This window comes from Sardina pilchardus, chromosome 5 (genome assembly GCF_963854185.1).
Source record: "Sardina pilchardus chromosome 5, fSarPil1.1, whole genome shotgun sequence".
Classification (NCBI taxonomy): domain Eukaryota; kingdom Metazoa; phylum Chordata; class Actinopteri; order Clupeiformes; family Clupeidae; genus Sardina; species Sardina pilchardus.
The window spans coordinates 27,258,154-27,275,515 of NC_084998.1; the positions used below are offsets into that span (position 1 = coordinate 27,258,154).

General features: G+C 43.9%; 1 protein-coding gene across 1 annotated transcript; it reads right to left on the reverse strand.

Moving 5' to 3' along the window:
- Positions 1 to 11,788: 11,788 nt before the first annotated feature.
- On the reverse strand, positions 11,789 to 12,815 carry LOC134080859 (transcription factor HES-5-like). The gene is made up of 3 exons (XM_062537471.1): positions 12,771 to 12,815; positions 12,499 to 12,594; positions 11,789 to 12,382 (listed from the first exon to the last, which is right to left on the reverse strand). The coding sequence occupies exons 1-3, from the start codon at positions 12,813 to 12,815 to the stop codon at positions 11,789 to 11,791; spliced, it is 735 nt and encodes a 244-aa protein (XP_062393455.1).
- Positions 12,816 to 17,362: the final 4,547 nt, after the last annotated feature.

A 17,362-nucleotide genomic window follows, 5' to 3' on the forward strand; every position in this document is an offset into this window, starting at 1 on the left:
AGCCTAAACAATCACATTATTCAGGGATTCATAATTTTACTTTGCCTAAACTTTACAAATTGACACTAAACAGCATTGGCAGTCAGGAAACAATGTATGAGGGCCTTCCTTTGCTGTAAATTAAATCACACATTCCTCCGATTGCTATTTTTGATGTTTGTAGGCGTTGCTACTAGCGTTTACCAAAGGCACTATTGATTTCAACTTATAGCGCCATCCCCTCTTGTTGCTGATTGGGCAGGTAATCTGCCGACCAATAGAAACATTAGTGAACTATGGTGTTCCATACTAGTATCTACTAGTCTAAATCTAGACACTCCTAGCGTAGTATAGCAACTCTTGGTGGGCGGGCTTAACATAATGATGACTGACATGCAACCATAAGTTGCGACCGGACCGTTAAGCGTGATTTCCCCATCCTGCTACTGCTGCTACTTGAAAACAAGAACGTGATTAGTTGTAGTGCTATCCTATTGCGTGGAGAGGGAGTTTGAAAGACAACCGTTTATCCCACCCCTGCCCTGCCTATGGTGAGTTCCCAGGGCCTACATCATGATGTGGGTCTAGCTCATTAGGCTAAGTATCTCCTTGAAAGGAGATCAAGGTAGGCGTGGCTTTCGAGCATGCTATGGCTCAGGAGGTAGAGGAGTCGTCCAGTAACTGGAAGGTTGCTGGTTCGAGCCCAACTCCTCCTGCCCCTGTCGAAGTGTCCTTGACACTTAACCCCGCCTTGTATGGCAGCTTCTGCCATCGGTGTGTGAATGGGTGAATGGGAGGCATGACATGATATGTAAAGCGCTTTGGGTGCTTGCAGAAGCCGATAAAAGCGCTATATAAATGCAGTCCATTTACCATTTACCATATGCTGGAGGACTGCAGTGCTGTGCTAATACTGGTGATACTTCTGTGGTCAAGTGAAAAGTACTGTAATTACCCAACTATTAGCTGCAGCTTATACTTTGATTTTACAAAATTTCTTCAGCTATGAGGTTAATATAAGGGGGCAGTTACTATGGTATTAACATGGTTTTGTTTCTTTTGGCTTGCATAAAATACTGTCCTGCAGCTTATACACAATGCGGCTAATACACAGGAAATGACTGTAGAATGGTATTCTCTGTCTATACAGGTGAAGTGAAAAGCCGAATGGTGTTCTCAGTGTAGAGGACGCTAATGCTAGTTCTGCAGTGTTGTGCTGAGCTAAGACTGATCTCTGCCCTTGACAGACCAGTGGCCAATGGTCTGATCACAGACTGTCTGACCTCGCACACCAGTAAGTAAGCAAGTAAGCATTTATTTGAATACTGCTTTTTCTGGCCCAATGGCCACTCAAAGACCAATGACATATAAAGTAAAAGAGAACTGGCTACGGAATATCAAACACAATACCAGATTTGTAAATGTAAAAATTAGAGTTTTATTTTGGTCAGTATTTACAATAATGTACACATTCATTCAGGAAGTCCAATAAATAATGTATGTACAAATAACGTTAAGACAGACACAATAGATGGTTTCCAGGGTGATGGAATGTAAACAGTTGAGGAAATTCTACATGAGAAACATGAGAAGGTGCTTGAAGAATTTAGCCCGAATTCCTCAGATTTGAATCATTAAAACAACTTGAGCAGACTTCTCAGGCTTGTTTCTCAAACTCCTTGTTGTCTTTTTAAAGTGAGTCCATGCGTCAAAAAGGAAATAATAAAACTATGAATGTTGGTCTCATTTGGGCTGATTGTCAGCAGCAGCAGTCTGGAATCTTCGGTGAGCTGGTTGACCCCCCCAGAACCTGACATGGGCCAGCGCTGAACCAGGGGTCAGCCGCTGCAGTACCAGGGTCTTCACATGGGGGGCGCTGCAGAGCTCAGAGCCACAGCAGTACCAGGGTCTCCACACAGGGAGCGCTGCGAAGCTCAGAGCCGCAGCAGTACCAGGTTCTTCACACGGGGGGGGCGCTGCAGAGCTCAGAGCCGCAGCAGTACCAGGGTCTCCTCATGGGGGCGCTACAGAGCGCAGAGTCTCAAGGCGAGGCATCTCAGGGGGACCAGGGTCTCCACATGGGGGCGCTGCAGACAGCAGAGCTGCCATGGAAGAGAGTCCGTCGCGGCTGACCTCTGTCCACAGGGCAACGGAACTGTACCGGGGTCGTCACCAAGGCAACAGGCGCAGCGGGAGGGGCAGCGGTGCCAAGGTGGGTGACAGAGCTGGGCGGCGTTGCCATGGTGAACCCCGGTGAGGTGGCAGGGGAACTGGCCGAGGAGGAGGAGGGGTCTGACGACGCGGGAGAGAGAGACGCGGGGAAGATGAAGCGACAGGAGGCGACGGAGAGGTACGGGGGAGAGGAGGAGTAGTGAGGAGGAGAGAGGGAGGAGTAGCAGGGGGAGGAGGGAGGAGACAGGGAGTACGGAGGAGAAGGGAACGGGTGCAGGGATGGAGAGATTTGTGGAGGAGCAAGAGGGAAGTGAGGATGATGATGGTGATGGGCGAAGGGATGAAGGCTGAAAGCGGTGGGATAGAGGGTGTTGGGGTTGCCAGGCAACGCAAACACATCCCCAGCCCTGGTGCTGAGGTTGGCGCAGGAGTCTCTGGGCTCCGTACTGCCACTGGGCCTCCTCGTGCAGCTGTCCGTCCGACTGCGCTGCTCTGCAGCAGGGCCCAGTGACTGGCTCTGACCAGTGGGTCCCCTCGCGGAGGTGCTCACCACGTTTCTCAGCTCTGCTGTGGGGCCCACTGCCTGGGTTCCACTGGGTCTGCTCTGGGAGTCTTTGGATTCCACCACTGATGAAATAGAGTGAGAGAGCAGGGGGGAGGGAGAGAGGAGAGAGGAGAGAGAGAAGAAGGGAGAGAAAGAAGGAAAGAAAAGATAGAGACAAGAGGAGAGAGAGAGAGAGAAGCAGAGTGAGAGAGAACAGGGAGTGGAACAAAAGAGAGAGAGAGAGAGAGAACGAAAGAGCAACAGAAGACAGGACGGAGCAGTGGAATTCCATAAGGGCATGCAAAGGTGAAATGGATAGAGCAAAGAGGGGGTTGGATAGAAGTATATAAAGAGAGAGAGAGAGAGCGAGGGAAAAAGAGGGAGGGAGGGACAGAAAGAGAGACAAACAGCATATTTGGAGAGAGAAAGATTGGAAACAGAACAAAAATATGTTAGCAATGTGTTTTTCTACTTAAGGAACATTTCACTTGTCAAACTGTATTTAGAATACAGCCATTACTACACTATAAATACATTAATTCAACAGCAATTAATTGTGTTGACTAACACACAGTGTTATTCTATTTAAATGATATGTGGAATACGACAAAACCAACTAGTTCTACTGTCCAATTAAATATCCATCTGTGGAATTCAATAAACTAAGATAATGAGTGATGCAATTAAAGGATAACCTAAAATAAAATATGATATTTGAAGAGTAAAGCATTTGGGTGAATTGAAAGCTGATGTGTAAAAGAGCCTTACATGTCCTTGGTGTAGTGATTTGGCCCTCTGCTTTCTTACGGATGAATTCCACCGTGAGCTCCAGAATCTCGGCTTTCTCCAGCTTGGGATTTCGAAGTCGCTGTAGAGGAACACAAGAAACAGGAATAAGCACAATAGCACATGAATGAATATGAATGAATGAATGGGTAGAGGAGTGAATACATAAGTGTGAGAATGAATTAAAATATTAAATCTGAAATAGGCTTATATCCTTAAATGAACGTCAAATTGATGTAATAAAACAGATCTTGGGTCTCAAAAATCTTAGGTTAGATGTGCAGGCAAAGTATTATAAAGAGGGCTGCATGTGTTTCTGTATCTGACCACCAGAGGGAGACAGAGGGGCGGGTGGTCGTACCGTATCCTGCGTGGTGCTAAGCAGTAGAGCGCGCAGCTCCTCCAGTCTCCCGTTGATTCGGTCCCGACGCTGCTTCTCAATTACTGGTTTTAAAATCTACAGAATAAAGAGCAAATCACATCAATATTCACATAACATCATATTCAGAACCTACATCAAAGAGAAAGTATAGGGCCTCGGCCTACAGGCCATTAAAGTCACAAACATAATAGCCTACACTGTGTTTAGAAGCACATAAAACATAAAAGAGATTCGTTTTCCTATACATTTAAGGAGGAACTAAAATCCAAACTTGAGTTTAAAAATATTGCCTGCAATACATAGGATATAGGTTACAACCTTTTGAATAAAACATAGGCCTAACACAATAAAACAAATAGGCCTAAATAGCAAAATAGTAGCCTAATAACCAAATGATGTGATATCTTCTATAGGCCTACTTATTTCGTTAATTAGGTGTATATAGGGGATCATTTAGACGCTCTGTGTGCCTTATCATGTAGGCCTAATAACATTACGCTTATCAAGAGAGTCATTAATCTTCCACAATAGCTACACAGGGCAGCCAGTTAAGGGTTCCTGGGAAAGGTTTTAAAGACCAAACAAGCTTTTTTTCCCCTCACGCATACCTGTTAGATAAGCTTTACTTGGCCAATGGTAGCCTAAAAGGTCTCATTCACTGAAGAGATTACATCTGATCAATACTGTCCGGTCATTCCGACATCAACGCGCGCGCGCGCGCACACGCACACGCACACGCACACACGCACACACGCACACACACACACACACACACACACACACACACACACACACACACACACACACACACACACACACACACACACACGTTTACATAGGCTATCTCTCTGCAATAGAAATCTAGTCCAACCGCAGGCTTTCTTGCGGTCTAATCTAATTGCCTAGTGCTGATGTCTGATGCGAGTTCATCGCTCAAAGATAACAGTGATAACGGAGATTAAGTGTTAACATGCGATAACTCTCTGTAATGGGTTTGTGTGAAAAACAGACATCACATCTATCCAGTCCTGGAAAAAAAACTAAAAAACCAACGTAAAACAAAATGTCGCAATGTATTTCCCGTTACCAACAAGTGTTTAGACCTTCGCATTGTTTGAAATGATGTGCTTACCCTTCTTGACTTTCTATCAACTTTTGTAGTCCCCATGATGAACAAATTCTGTTTTCCTTGATTGTGGCAGTCGAGGATGGGCAAATCAGCAGAATATTCAGAGTATGGGGAGCTCGAGCAGCACTCTGGTGTAAGTCCTTCTCTATGTCCAGTTTGAGAGTTAACAGTTTCGGGCAAATCACTTGAATTTATACAACTATCGTCTCATCACCTTCTGCTATGTGTGGGCGTCACCGCTGGCTGCTCATTGGCTAAGAAGGTGACAAAACCCATCACATATTGGTCGGGAGATGTGACCTCGGTGAACTGCCGTTTGTTCAGGTTTGAGCGTGCGCACTGATAAGATAACGTAAAACTATAAACCCATTATCCCGACCCCTAATGTTAATTCATTAATGACTTCGTTAGGTTATTACTCTGCTCCCTGACCTTCTGTTGCCCCAGTGAGAGCATCTGTAGGCACTGAGTTCATTTAATAAAACTAGTGTATTTTTTGGTTCAAATAAAATTTGCCCTACTCAGCAATTTTGGTTGACTGCAAAAAAATCTAATGCAACACGTCATGCATAATGGCCTCTGCTAAGTTGATGTTAATTATTATAGACCAAACTGCTTGCAACTGCTTTGTAACCAACAGCATAAACAAGACCCCTGACTCATATTTTGTTCCAGAATGACACCAACTTACAGTAATCATTGTCTAGACGTTTGTGCAGTGAGCTGTGATTTTATTTTAGTCAAAACATTCTTCCCTATAGGCCTATAGGCTTTGAAATCAATCACTGACATATATATAGATATATTCTTCTATTCTATAAAGCCCTATCAAGTGCTATCACTCTCAATTCACACAGATTCCTAAAAGATAATTATTAGCTATGTTATTATTATGAGAGTATGAGATTCTGATCCCCTTTACAGTGTATATGTAATATGGCAGGGTGTGTATGTAAGACCTGGGTCTGAGGTTCTCATGGGAAAACTTGAGCTGGTGCTGAAGAAGTGTTGGAATTCACTGCATAGCACCATCCACTCAATGTCTCACACTTTACAAGTGTGTGAGTGTGTGTGTGTGTGTGTGTGTGTGTGTGTGTGTGTGTGTGTGTGTGAGAGAGAGAGAGAGAGAGAGACATTTGCTGATGGGTAAAATGTGACCATTTTAGGTTTAATACACATAAACCACGAAGAGGTAAGAAAGGTGTAATTGAGGAATATAACACACACTATCACACACACACACAACACACACACACACACACACACACACACACACACACACACACACACACACACACACACTATGAGGTCAGAGATGGTGGATTCAACTGGGCAGTCTAACCACCCAAGTCCCATCAGATGAACCCTTAACCCTGAGCCTAACGCAGGGGTCTGACTGTCTAATCCAAACCGCCAAGGCCTAGTAGATGAAACCCTGATCCCGAGCCTAATCCAAGCATGTGACCATCTAACTATACCCGAGGTCCAGTAGATGAACCCTTAACCCAAAGATCTAGAGAGAGGTCAGGGGTAACTGGGGGCAATTGTGTGATGATCTCTCATGATGTGGACTACCCTACAGCACAGTCAGAGTTGACTGACACCCTCCTGGCGTGTGTGTGGGAAAGAGGGAGTGTGTGTGTGTCTGTACAACAACACCAGCACACTTCACACACAGGCGCTAACTTCTGCCACGACACCTTGTAATACACACACACACACACACACACACACACACACACACACACACACACACACACACAAATGTGCAACATGTGAGCCATTACCCTTAAATGGTGTTAACCTTGTCAATAATCACACATCCAAAGCAAGGTTCCCACACAAGACACTTCTCCATATGATCCTCTTTAGGCAGAGAGAGAGAAGGGAGAAATAGAGACTGAGAAACACACAAGAGAAAGAATGACAACAAACATGTTCCGCGTATCACTTACTTTAAAATGAAACATTTGTACGAGACCCACAGAGATGAGTGGATTAGAGAAGAACTCTGAGTTGCTCATGGGAACTGGCCGGTCCTCCCTGACCCACACGTGGGTGCCAGCCCATTCACCTGAGAGGTGACCGAGCCTGACACATTCAGAAGTAGCCGACCTGTTGGCCAACTTTCCCATGAGAGCGTTTGGAGCGACCTCAGGTCAGTCAACACCAAAACAGGAAAGCCTGTGCCTGTGCAATAGTAGAAGCCATAGCTGAACAGGCTCAAGACTCCCAATCATATGCAGTAACAATCAACGTTCCAGCTCGGGTCCAATCTGATCCCATTTCTGGCATGTCAGAAATGGCTCGACTGTCTTGCAGTGTGAGCAGTCGAATGTGCAATGTGAGCACAGCAACCACATCTGATTAAAATGGCAAATAATGTTATATGCATAGAAGGACAAAAACATATTTTATTTTTCATGCAAACCATACCTCTAACCGTAGCATCCACAGAGCCATAACTGTAACACATTCTAGAATCCACACTACCATGACTCTAAAGACATTCTAGAATCCACACAACCATGACTCTAAGACGTTCTAGAATCCACACTAACACATTCTAGAATCCACACAACCATGATTCTAAGACATTCTAGAATCCACCCAGCCATAAAACTAACACATTCTAGAATCTACTCAACCATAACACTAACACATTCTAGAATCCACACACAACCATGGTTCCAAAGTACACCTGTAGGCGCTGACATGAGTGTGTCGATATTTTTTGCTCACGTGCACCAGAACCTAAATTGTCAACTGAGCATTCGAATAACAATGGATTTAATAGAGCAGTGCCAAAAAATATTGAAATGAATCGGAATCTCCACAACGGCAGCAAAAGGATTCCGTGGTAGTGTGCGGGGTGGTATTGAAAATTAAATCTAATATATTTGAACATCGAAAGCGGAGTGCACCATATTCATGTCAGCACCAATGTTATACTATATAAATATTTTATTCTTTTTATGCCGATGCATGGGGGCCTTAACACACTCTAGAATCCACACAACCAAATCTGACTCATTCCAGTATCCACACAACCATAACTCAATCACATTCTAGAACCCAGAGAGTCATTACTCCAACACATTCTAAAATCCACAAAACCATAACTCTGAAGCATAGAATCTACAGAATCATAACTCTCTCTGGGTAGGGCCAGACAACATTTTGATTACATTTTTGTCATTATTTGTTGAAAGATAATGCAAAAAAATATATATATACAGTATATATTTCCACCAATATGATGTTCATGAACCTTTATTATGGTGTTTATATCACCAATTGAAATATAAACATGTGAAAATAAATGCTGCAATTATTTAGGTCATACCTTACTTTGCCTGGACTATATAATGTAGATAGATAGATAGATACTGTAGATAGATATAGATAGATAGATAGATAGATACAGTAGATAGATAGATACTTTATTCAACCCCAAGGGGAAATTACATATGTCCATGTGGTATTGGGTAAAGTAGGTAGATTTGGCCTTTCTTGGGCGCCATTTACACTGACACACTTTTTCCACCTCCAAAATGTAAGGATTTGTTTGTGTACATGTTGTTGCTAATGTTATACTGCTCCTCCCTGAGGAGCAGGCAACTAAGCAACAACCCATTGTTGCAAAAAATGATCAAAAATTTTACTATTTTTCTTTTTTATCTTTGAGTGCCCTGTGTTGTAGAAGCCTCACTTTTTTCTGCTGGCTGCCCTGCTATAATAAATGTGAGGCACATTGCAATGGTCAGTTGCACTATTCCACAGGGACACATATAATATAATATAAACGGTCAGTTGCACCATTCCACAAGGAAACAACTGTATTTGATGAAATAAGTGTGTCATTCTGAACGGCCCCTTAAGTGTGGGAGCTAAGGAGTCATCGGTGGCCTGAGATAGCCTGGGCTTAACCCCGTAGTGCTGAAGAATATAGCGGCTGTTGTAAATACCAGAAGTACAGTACACACTTATGGGTTTGTGTGTTTGTGTGTCAAAAATACCAGCACACTTTACACCTATATGCTAACGGCTGCCCTGACACCAATAGACCAGCACATATGTGGATACACACACACACACTCCAGTCCAACACCCCCCCCCTCCCCCGCCGCCCACACACACACACACACACACAGACACACATACCTTCATTCCCACAGTCACACCCATCCTTCACCACAGTCCCCCAGTCATACACATGCGCGAGCACACACACACACACACACACACACACACATGCATTCCCACAGTCGCACCACCCCCAATACACAAACAGAAAAGTGACATATGTCTGGCACCTGGCTTTATTGTGTTTGTAATTGTCTGTATTTTTTATTTCACTTTGTGAAGCGACCTGTCTTGAAAGACGCTTTATGAATAAAATTTATTATTATTATTATCATCATAAAGACAGTCTGGGTGTAAGAATCTAAGATGTTGTATATAGAATATGTTTATAGAAACTCGGATGTTCTATCTAAATAGTCCAGTCCCTTCATATTTACAGTCTATGAATGAAGCTGGTAAAAAAGCACACCCTGACAACAGAGGCCTGCTATAGCACTGATTTAACCAGCAGAGGTCACTGTTGTACCATCAGGGATCCAGTCAATGGCCACTGCCAGTACCCAGTGAGACTCAGGATCTGGTTTTCTACATGGAAAATCTCATAACATTAAAAACAGATGTGAACGAGAATTCAAGGACTAAAGGAAGCCTAACTGCACTTACACTACTTTGCTACATACTTATGTGATGGCAGATATGGATTTTTGTATTTTGCCACAATGAATTGTGGGATGGTAGGCCTATTTCGTGAATTCCTGTTATGAAGGAAGGCGCATATCACCGATTCCTAATGCAGTCGTGAAGAAGCCTAACTCTTACACATATAGCCATTGGGTACGTGGATACGTATGCCTCCTGTGGCCAATACTTTGAGGTGAGTTACGCTCACAGTGCAACGTATATGTAGAACACATTCAAACACACTGAACGCCATACGCCATAAACCAGAGGATGATTAGAACATTCCCATGGGAACAGGTCAGCTAGCACTTTCGAAATGTGAGAACACACACACTTACTCTCTCACGCAGAGACAGAGTTGATGAGTAAGTATAGAAATGTATTCGTTTGCCATGCAATTGTTAAGCGTTCTTCTCTACTCGTTAAGCGTTCTGCATATTCACACACAACACAGCTACAGCATCTGAGACAGAGACACGGGGTTTGAATGTGCGCGTGAGAAAGAGTTTAAGCCAGAGGTGTTTTAAAAAAGGGGCTGCCATCACAGGCCAAATTGCTAATTGTCATTCGGACACTCCCTGTGCGCGAAATGGCACGCGTTCGAACAGTTGGTGCTTGTGGCCAGTGCTCTCGTGGGAACCACACAGGACCTTTCCTCTTCTCATCTGTACTTTGCGCCTCTCTCTCTCTCTCTCTCTCTCTCTCTCTCTCTCTCTCAAATACACGAGCTTGACTCACGTCTCAAAGACACAGAGACATACAGACATTCGCAATCACATCTATCCATCTGTTTATCTATCAATCTATGCATTTATTTCTGGCTTCCAACTATAAACATCAGCGTACGCCTACTTACGCAGGAATTTATGACACCCTTTTAAAACCACTTGTCTTTCCAGAAACAGCCTACCGATATCAGCTGTCTTCTGGGCTAATTGCACATGAAAGTCTTTCATTTTCTAGGATCAAAAGTAGGTCGTGGCGATTTTGACACATTGTGGTGCCCCGATGTCTCGTCCCAAGCGGAAGCCTTGTTAAATTGATGGCTTTGTAGGTGTCTCGTCGCACTCGAAATGTTGCTGGCGAGGGTCGGAGAAAGCTTCCCACGAGAGCTCATCCTTTGAAGTGCCGCCAAGCACGCGCCACCACCTGTTGCGGGAGTGCGGGAAATGGGCAACACGCGCCAGTACGATTTTACATAACAGCAGACGTGTGCCTGAGGGCGCTTTGATATCCCCATTTTATGAGCAAGTGCCAAACAGTGCTGGGTCCCACGGTGACACCAACTTACGGTTATGTGTATGGAGAACCAGTTTCTTGCCTTATTTGTTTTTGTCTTATTTGTCTTATATGTTTATCATCCATAATAGACAGAGGAAGACAGATATGCCGAACTATAGTTCATGTAAGAAAATATACCAACACATTCATTCTTTTTCCATGGATTTATTTTGTCGTATCAAAATATACAAAATAATATTTTAGAAAAATAACAGGCAACAATGAACAATAAATAGTAAAATGTGCAAAATAAAGTTTGTATAATAAATTATCTAAAAAAATAGTATTAGCCTACACCCAACACTGTTAGCAACCAGCTAACAGGCTGAAATATAATATCATAGACACATCCTGACCAAGTACAGACTCAGTGACCACAGGCTAGCGTCTCCCTGGAGGAGCCTTGGAACCCCTCAAGGTGACACATTTTGGTCATTTTTTTGGCTGTCCTACATTTTCCTGCGAACAGTCACCTTTTTAAAAACTCTCAGCCTTTTCCTTAACAATGTGCAAAATGCTGTCACAACATAATGTGTGAGTCCAAGCTTCAAATTCAACCTGTGTGATCTATGCATACATACATGACATATGAATCATATATTTACACAGAGGAATGTTGTGTGAGTCACAAGCAGGCCAGTGGGCTCTGAATGTAACCATCAGAAGTCTTTTCTCCTCTTTCTCTTTCCATGCATCTGTCCATCAACTAGAGAAGAGTGGTTGCCATGCTGCTGGCGTGATTGACAGCTTAAGGCCACGGCCTCCACATGGGTTGGGTTGGTGGCAACAGTTGCCGGGGCCGACAGCCTCCCTTCCCAATCCGTGAGTAGCTTGTGATGGGGCTGGAGGCTTCTGTAGATGGCTGGACATGTGAGTTTAGGGTCAGCTGGCGTCTGTTGGAGGGGGAGACCGTACACATGAAGGAGGGTACAGGCAGAGGGGAGCTTTCGCTGATGCCGACTTTGACTTCAGCTTTGATGTTGGCGTAAATGTCTGCTTTCTGAGACGGGATCTGGCAGGCCGAATCTCCATCAGGTGATCTGGGGTTCCACGATGCAGCTTTAAAAGTGGAGCTCTTGGGGCTCAGTGGCTTGGGGACGGTGGCTGGAGATAGGGGAGCCTGGACATTCAGATGATGATGATGTTGGCGCTCAGCAACCATGTCCAGTCTTGATGACAGCACCAGCTTCTGATTTGAGGCCAGTTTTGTTGTCTGGAGGAACTCAGAGGCTCTTTGCAGGCAGGTGGAGAACCCGTTGTGGAGGTTCTTGCTGTCGTGGTGACTGTTGCTCCTCAGAAAGGCAACAGTGTGTTCCAGAATCTCTGCTTTCTCAGTCCTTTTCTAGAAAGAGAGGGAGAGATGTAAGAGATGTTTAGGCCTAATGCAAGATTATTTAAAATATTAGCTGCTACTTCAATATTCCACATTCAAAATGAGATCAGTAAGCGCCTTCATACCTGGTTCTCACGGTCTTGCATCAGCGTCTTGCTGAGTGTTTCTAGGCAACGGTTGATCCTTTCCCGCCTCCTCCTCTCCACTTGAGGCTTCAGGAGCTGGAGGTCAAAAGAAACCATGAGGTTCTGATTCACAAAGTGACCAGCAACGACAGTTCAGCACATGTAGCTACAGTAGACTAACATTGACAAAGGCTACCATAACAACAACAGTAAACCATTGGTGAAAGTTTTCAAAGGGATGTTCGAAGTCACTGTGGAAATCGTGGCCTTACCTTGCGGTCTATTTTGACGTGGTGAACAGCTAGCTGCAGCCTCATGTTTGCAGGTTCTGTTGTCCTAATCCTTAAACCCAGCGGAATCCAGCTGCAGAATTCAGATGAAGGAAGGTCTAGGCGCCGCTGAGAGGAACGGTGCGCAGGAGTGTCTTCTCAGAGGATTTTGTCAGTTCTAACCTGCCTTCCATACGGCAGACTTTATATAAACCCCAAGACCAACAAACCACGCCTCTACTGCTGCTGGCCTTTCTGCGGTCTTCTAGTGAGCACGAGCCTTTGAGCGCAGCGTTTGGAACGTAGGTGTGAAGCGCCTGGCGCGTGTCTGCAGTGCTGGAGGTGTGACATGAAAGACGGGGAATTTCGAGTCATTTTCACCTTGAATATTCACTTCAGTTAACGCCCTGAAAAAACATGCATTGTCATTTCATAATACAGTTTAACACAACTATGACAGGCATCGAAATTATCCACCAAATTAGCGAAAAACCTTAATATGACAATATCACAATATTTGCATCATATTGTCCCCTTTGAAATCTGCTTTTCCTTTAGATAGCCCGTTTATCCAATCGACCAGTAAATCCACTAAAACTCGGAATGACAAAATAGCTATTGCACCTGCATCTTCGTTGGAGTGGCCTTTGCAATATGACTTGTAGGAGTGAATTAATCTTAATTATGAAGTAGCCTAATTCAAGCATACTACACATGCGCGGAAATATATGCGGGCACATTGGTGTGCATTTGTAACGCCCAGGTGATACAAATGTACAGAGATCTTCCTTAAGATCGCTTTAGGCTCGTCGATAGATTTCTGGCACGGGTCGTCCTCTTCTCAAAACAAAGGAGCGTGAGGACACGCGATCACACCTCAAACTACCGTGGGCACGTGAGTATACTGAGAACAAAGCGGCGCATTCTAACCGCGCGCTCCTGGAGCGTCCTTTTGCGCCGGGCCGCTGGCTCGTGCCCCTCTCAAGGTGTTCATCGCCACACCCTCTGTTTCTTAATTATTTACAGACTAGATCTGAACATACGGCACACTTACTCAGACACTCCGACACCAGAATCCAAAATCACGTGCGGAAAACTCCAAAACAATTTCCTGGTAATGACATTTTTGGTTAACCTGGCAATACAGATTTCCAGGATAAATAAAGGCATGCAATTAGACATCATAATCAGAACAAAAAACCGAATAAATGGATAGACAGGAACACCGAAGAGGAAGGGCGCTGCATGGGCAGCTTTCAGCAGAATTCATAGTGCAGATTCAGAAAGGGACAACTAGTCTATAAAAGGGCGTTTTGATTGTGCGCAAAAGTGTGTCGTTGTTCCATTTGAAAATCACAAGAATATGCAGGCCTATGTGCCATGTAGTGTAGCCTACATTTGAGAAGTGATGTTGTTGATGTAGTTTTTAGTGTCGTTTTTTTCAGCCTATTATTTACTTTTATTCACGTTTTGTCTTGTTTAGAATTTGATAACGCTTGGATAGTGTAGATAAATGGAGCAATTAGTGAGCGCGCGGACATTATGTTTTTCACCTCATCTCTTAAATAGGCCTAAGCTACCTCTGTTGGTCAGACCAAACGCTTAAAACTGGGCTGCATTTTAAGCCTATTTATCGCAAAAAAAGTGAAACAGAAGAGCTGAAATAAAGTTCCGAAATATCACTCTCTCTCTGAGAGTATAGGCTAATCTTTGCCTATCGAAAATTCCCGTGGGAACATTTCAATACCAGACACGTCAAATGTGAGAACATGCACACGTTCACACACAACTTCGGAACGTTTCTGCTCACAATGATCTGTCAATTCACACACGCATGGCACAGGCGTTCGGTGGGAACTGCAGCATATAGGTGCGTGCGAGAGCGACGTTTGGTGCGTGTTGTCGTTATTACTTCCGCTTCGCAATTACCTCAGAAGTGTGGTCGCAATAATGCACGTGCATTTGGGGCTTCATCACCAGCTGTCAGTCACACCGAACACTCTGAGATGAAACCTCGGCGTGGCGTGGGCACACACAGTTTGAGTGTGCGTGTTAGCGCTGGTGATGGAAATGGCCGGACATGCGCCAAATGTGCCCCAATGCGCTACCATGGGAATCGGGCGAGGGGTCTTTTCCCTGGTTTGCACACCAGTATGCAGCACATATCAGTGTTGAACCAATTTAGACAAGTAGCTCATCTCATGTCTTTAGTGAATAACACTTTATCCTTTAAATGCGCAGAAACCGACCATTGCATATTTAACCAATGCTCGTTCTCTGTTCCTGATAATCTCTAAACGAGTGACGTTTGAACATTTTCAAACAAAAAGAAAAAAGAAAGAAAAAAAACTTTCCTCAGTGTCATTTCTTAGTTTTTTCCCTAAATATGTAGGCCTATAGGCATGCCATTCGAGGAGGTAATGTATAGGCTAGTTAATGGTTGAAAAGTTTTATTTCATATATGAATTCCAATGTCAAATCAGGGCCTTTTTTTTGCTTTTTTTATTTCGCACATTGCGAAACAACATTTAATCTCCCTCAGTCATCTTCATATAACCATGTTTTACTTCAGAATGTTGAATACAAATGAACGTAAATGAACAGCAGGCGAACGTCTTTGAGTCCACGCTAGCTTTAAACCTTTAAAATCATTCACTTCTGAAGAATTTGTTAAAATTCTCACCTTCTCTTTAGTAAGGAACCATGTCTCTCACGGGGGTCTTTTCCCACCGGAGCTTCTCCTTTGAAGTCTCAGTCCAGCGCGTGCCATCTCCTGTTGGCGCCAAGTGTCACTTTACGCGCATTCAATGGCGAGCACGTGCCAGTAAAATGTATATGATAACGCTGCGTGTTTTGGTTGTTCGTTTGCGTGTGTGTGTGTGCGTGCATGAGAGAGAGAGAGAGAGAGAGAGAGAGAGAGAGAGAGAGAGAGAGAGAGAGAGAGAGAGAGAGAGAGAGAGAGGGAGGAACGTGCCATTCCTAATAGAAGGTAGAAAGGTAGACTGATGTAGCCTTCAGAGTAAAAAACGAGACTAACACTTGTTAATTTTTTCAGGTAATGCATTTATTTTCTTTAGAATAAAAATATAGCAAAATATAATTATTTTCATCTTGGCTATAATTTAGATAAATAAAATGTGCAAAATATGACGTAAATTTAAATACACAGAATTATAGTTACACAGAAAGTAGAAAAGAAAGCTTATTTAGCTGTCCATAAATACATTTGAGGGTCAGAGGATTTCCAGTCATTAGTTTTACAGCAGTCTCAGCTGTGGAGGATATAGCCTACATCTCTGATGTATACTTCTTTAACATTGCACAGAGCCCACAGCATTCTAAGAATGTGGAGAAGGATTCCATAACTCAATAATATATTTACATCTAACTCATGTATCAACACACTGACTTTGGTCCAGTTATGGCTTTGACATCACTTTCTTTGAAAAATGTTCATCAGCTAGAGAAGAGTGGTTGCCAGGTTGATTTGATTGACAGCTCAAGGCCATGGTCTCCACATGGGCTGGGTTGGTGGCAACAGTTGTCTGCGACAACAGCCTCCCTTCCCAACCCCTGTGTAACCTGCTGTGATGGGGCTGGAAGCTTGTGGTGATGGCTGGAAGTTTGGATTCAGATGGCATCTGTGGGAGGGGGAGACTGTGGACATGGACGAGTGTGGAAGCTGAGGGGAGCTTTTGCTGATGCCGTTATTGACTCCAGCTTTGATGTCTGCTTTCTGACACAGGACCTGGCTCGTTGAATGTCCGTCAGGTGACCTGGGATTCCACAACGCAGCTTTTAATGTGGAGCTCTTGGGGCTCAGTGGCTTGGAGACGGTGGCTGGAGATAGGGGAGCCTGGACGTCCCATTTCAGATGAGGATGATGATGGCGCTCAGCAACCAAGTCCAGTCTTGATGACAGCGCCAGCTTCTGATTTGAGGCCAGTTCTGTTGTCTGGAGGAACTCAGAGGCTCTTTGCAGGCAGGTGGAGAAGCCGTTGTGGAGGTTGTTGCTATCATGGTGACTGTTGCTCCTCAGAAAAGCAACAGTGTGTTCCAGAATCTCTGCTTTCTCAGTTCTTTTCTAGAGTTCAGAGACAGAGAGAGAGAGGTGTTTAATTAAGACTCCTACTGTACATTTTTAGTTGCTACGTCTGCAGATCTCAAATTCAGAATGAGGGTTTTAGATCAGGAGGCGCCTTCATACCTGGTTCTCACGGTCTTGGATCAGCATCTTGCTGAGTGTTTCTAGGCAACGGTTGATCCTTTCCCGCCTCCTCCTTTCCACTTGAGGCTTCAGGAGCTGGAGGTGAAAGAGTTTGACCGTTAATTTGTGAATGGATACTTATTCTCACAAAACTAGGTAATTGATACAAATTTTAAAGATGTGAAATTCACATAGCCTATGTAATATCTAAACAAAAGCAAGCCAAATCTTACCTTGCGGTTCAGTTTGCCATGACAGTTGAACGGTATCTGTGCGTGTGTATGCATAATTATTGTATTTTATGCCCGAAGAAAGAGCATGAAAATCAAATGAATTTTTTTCTAAAGAAAAGTTTCCAGTGTATCAGAATCCGGGCAGTGGGCTTGAT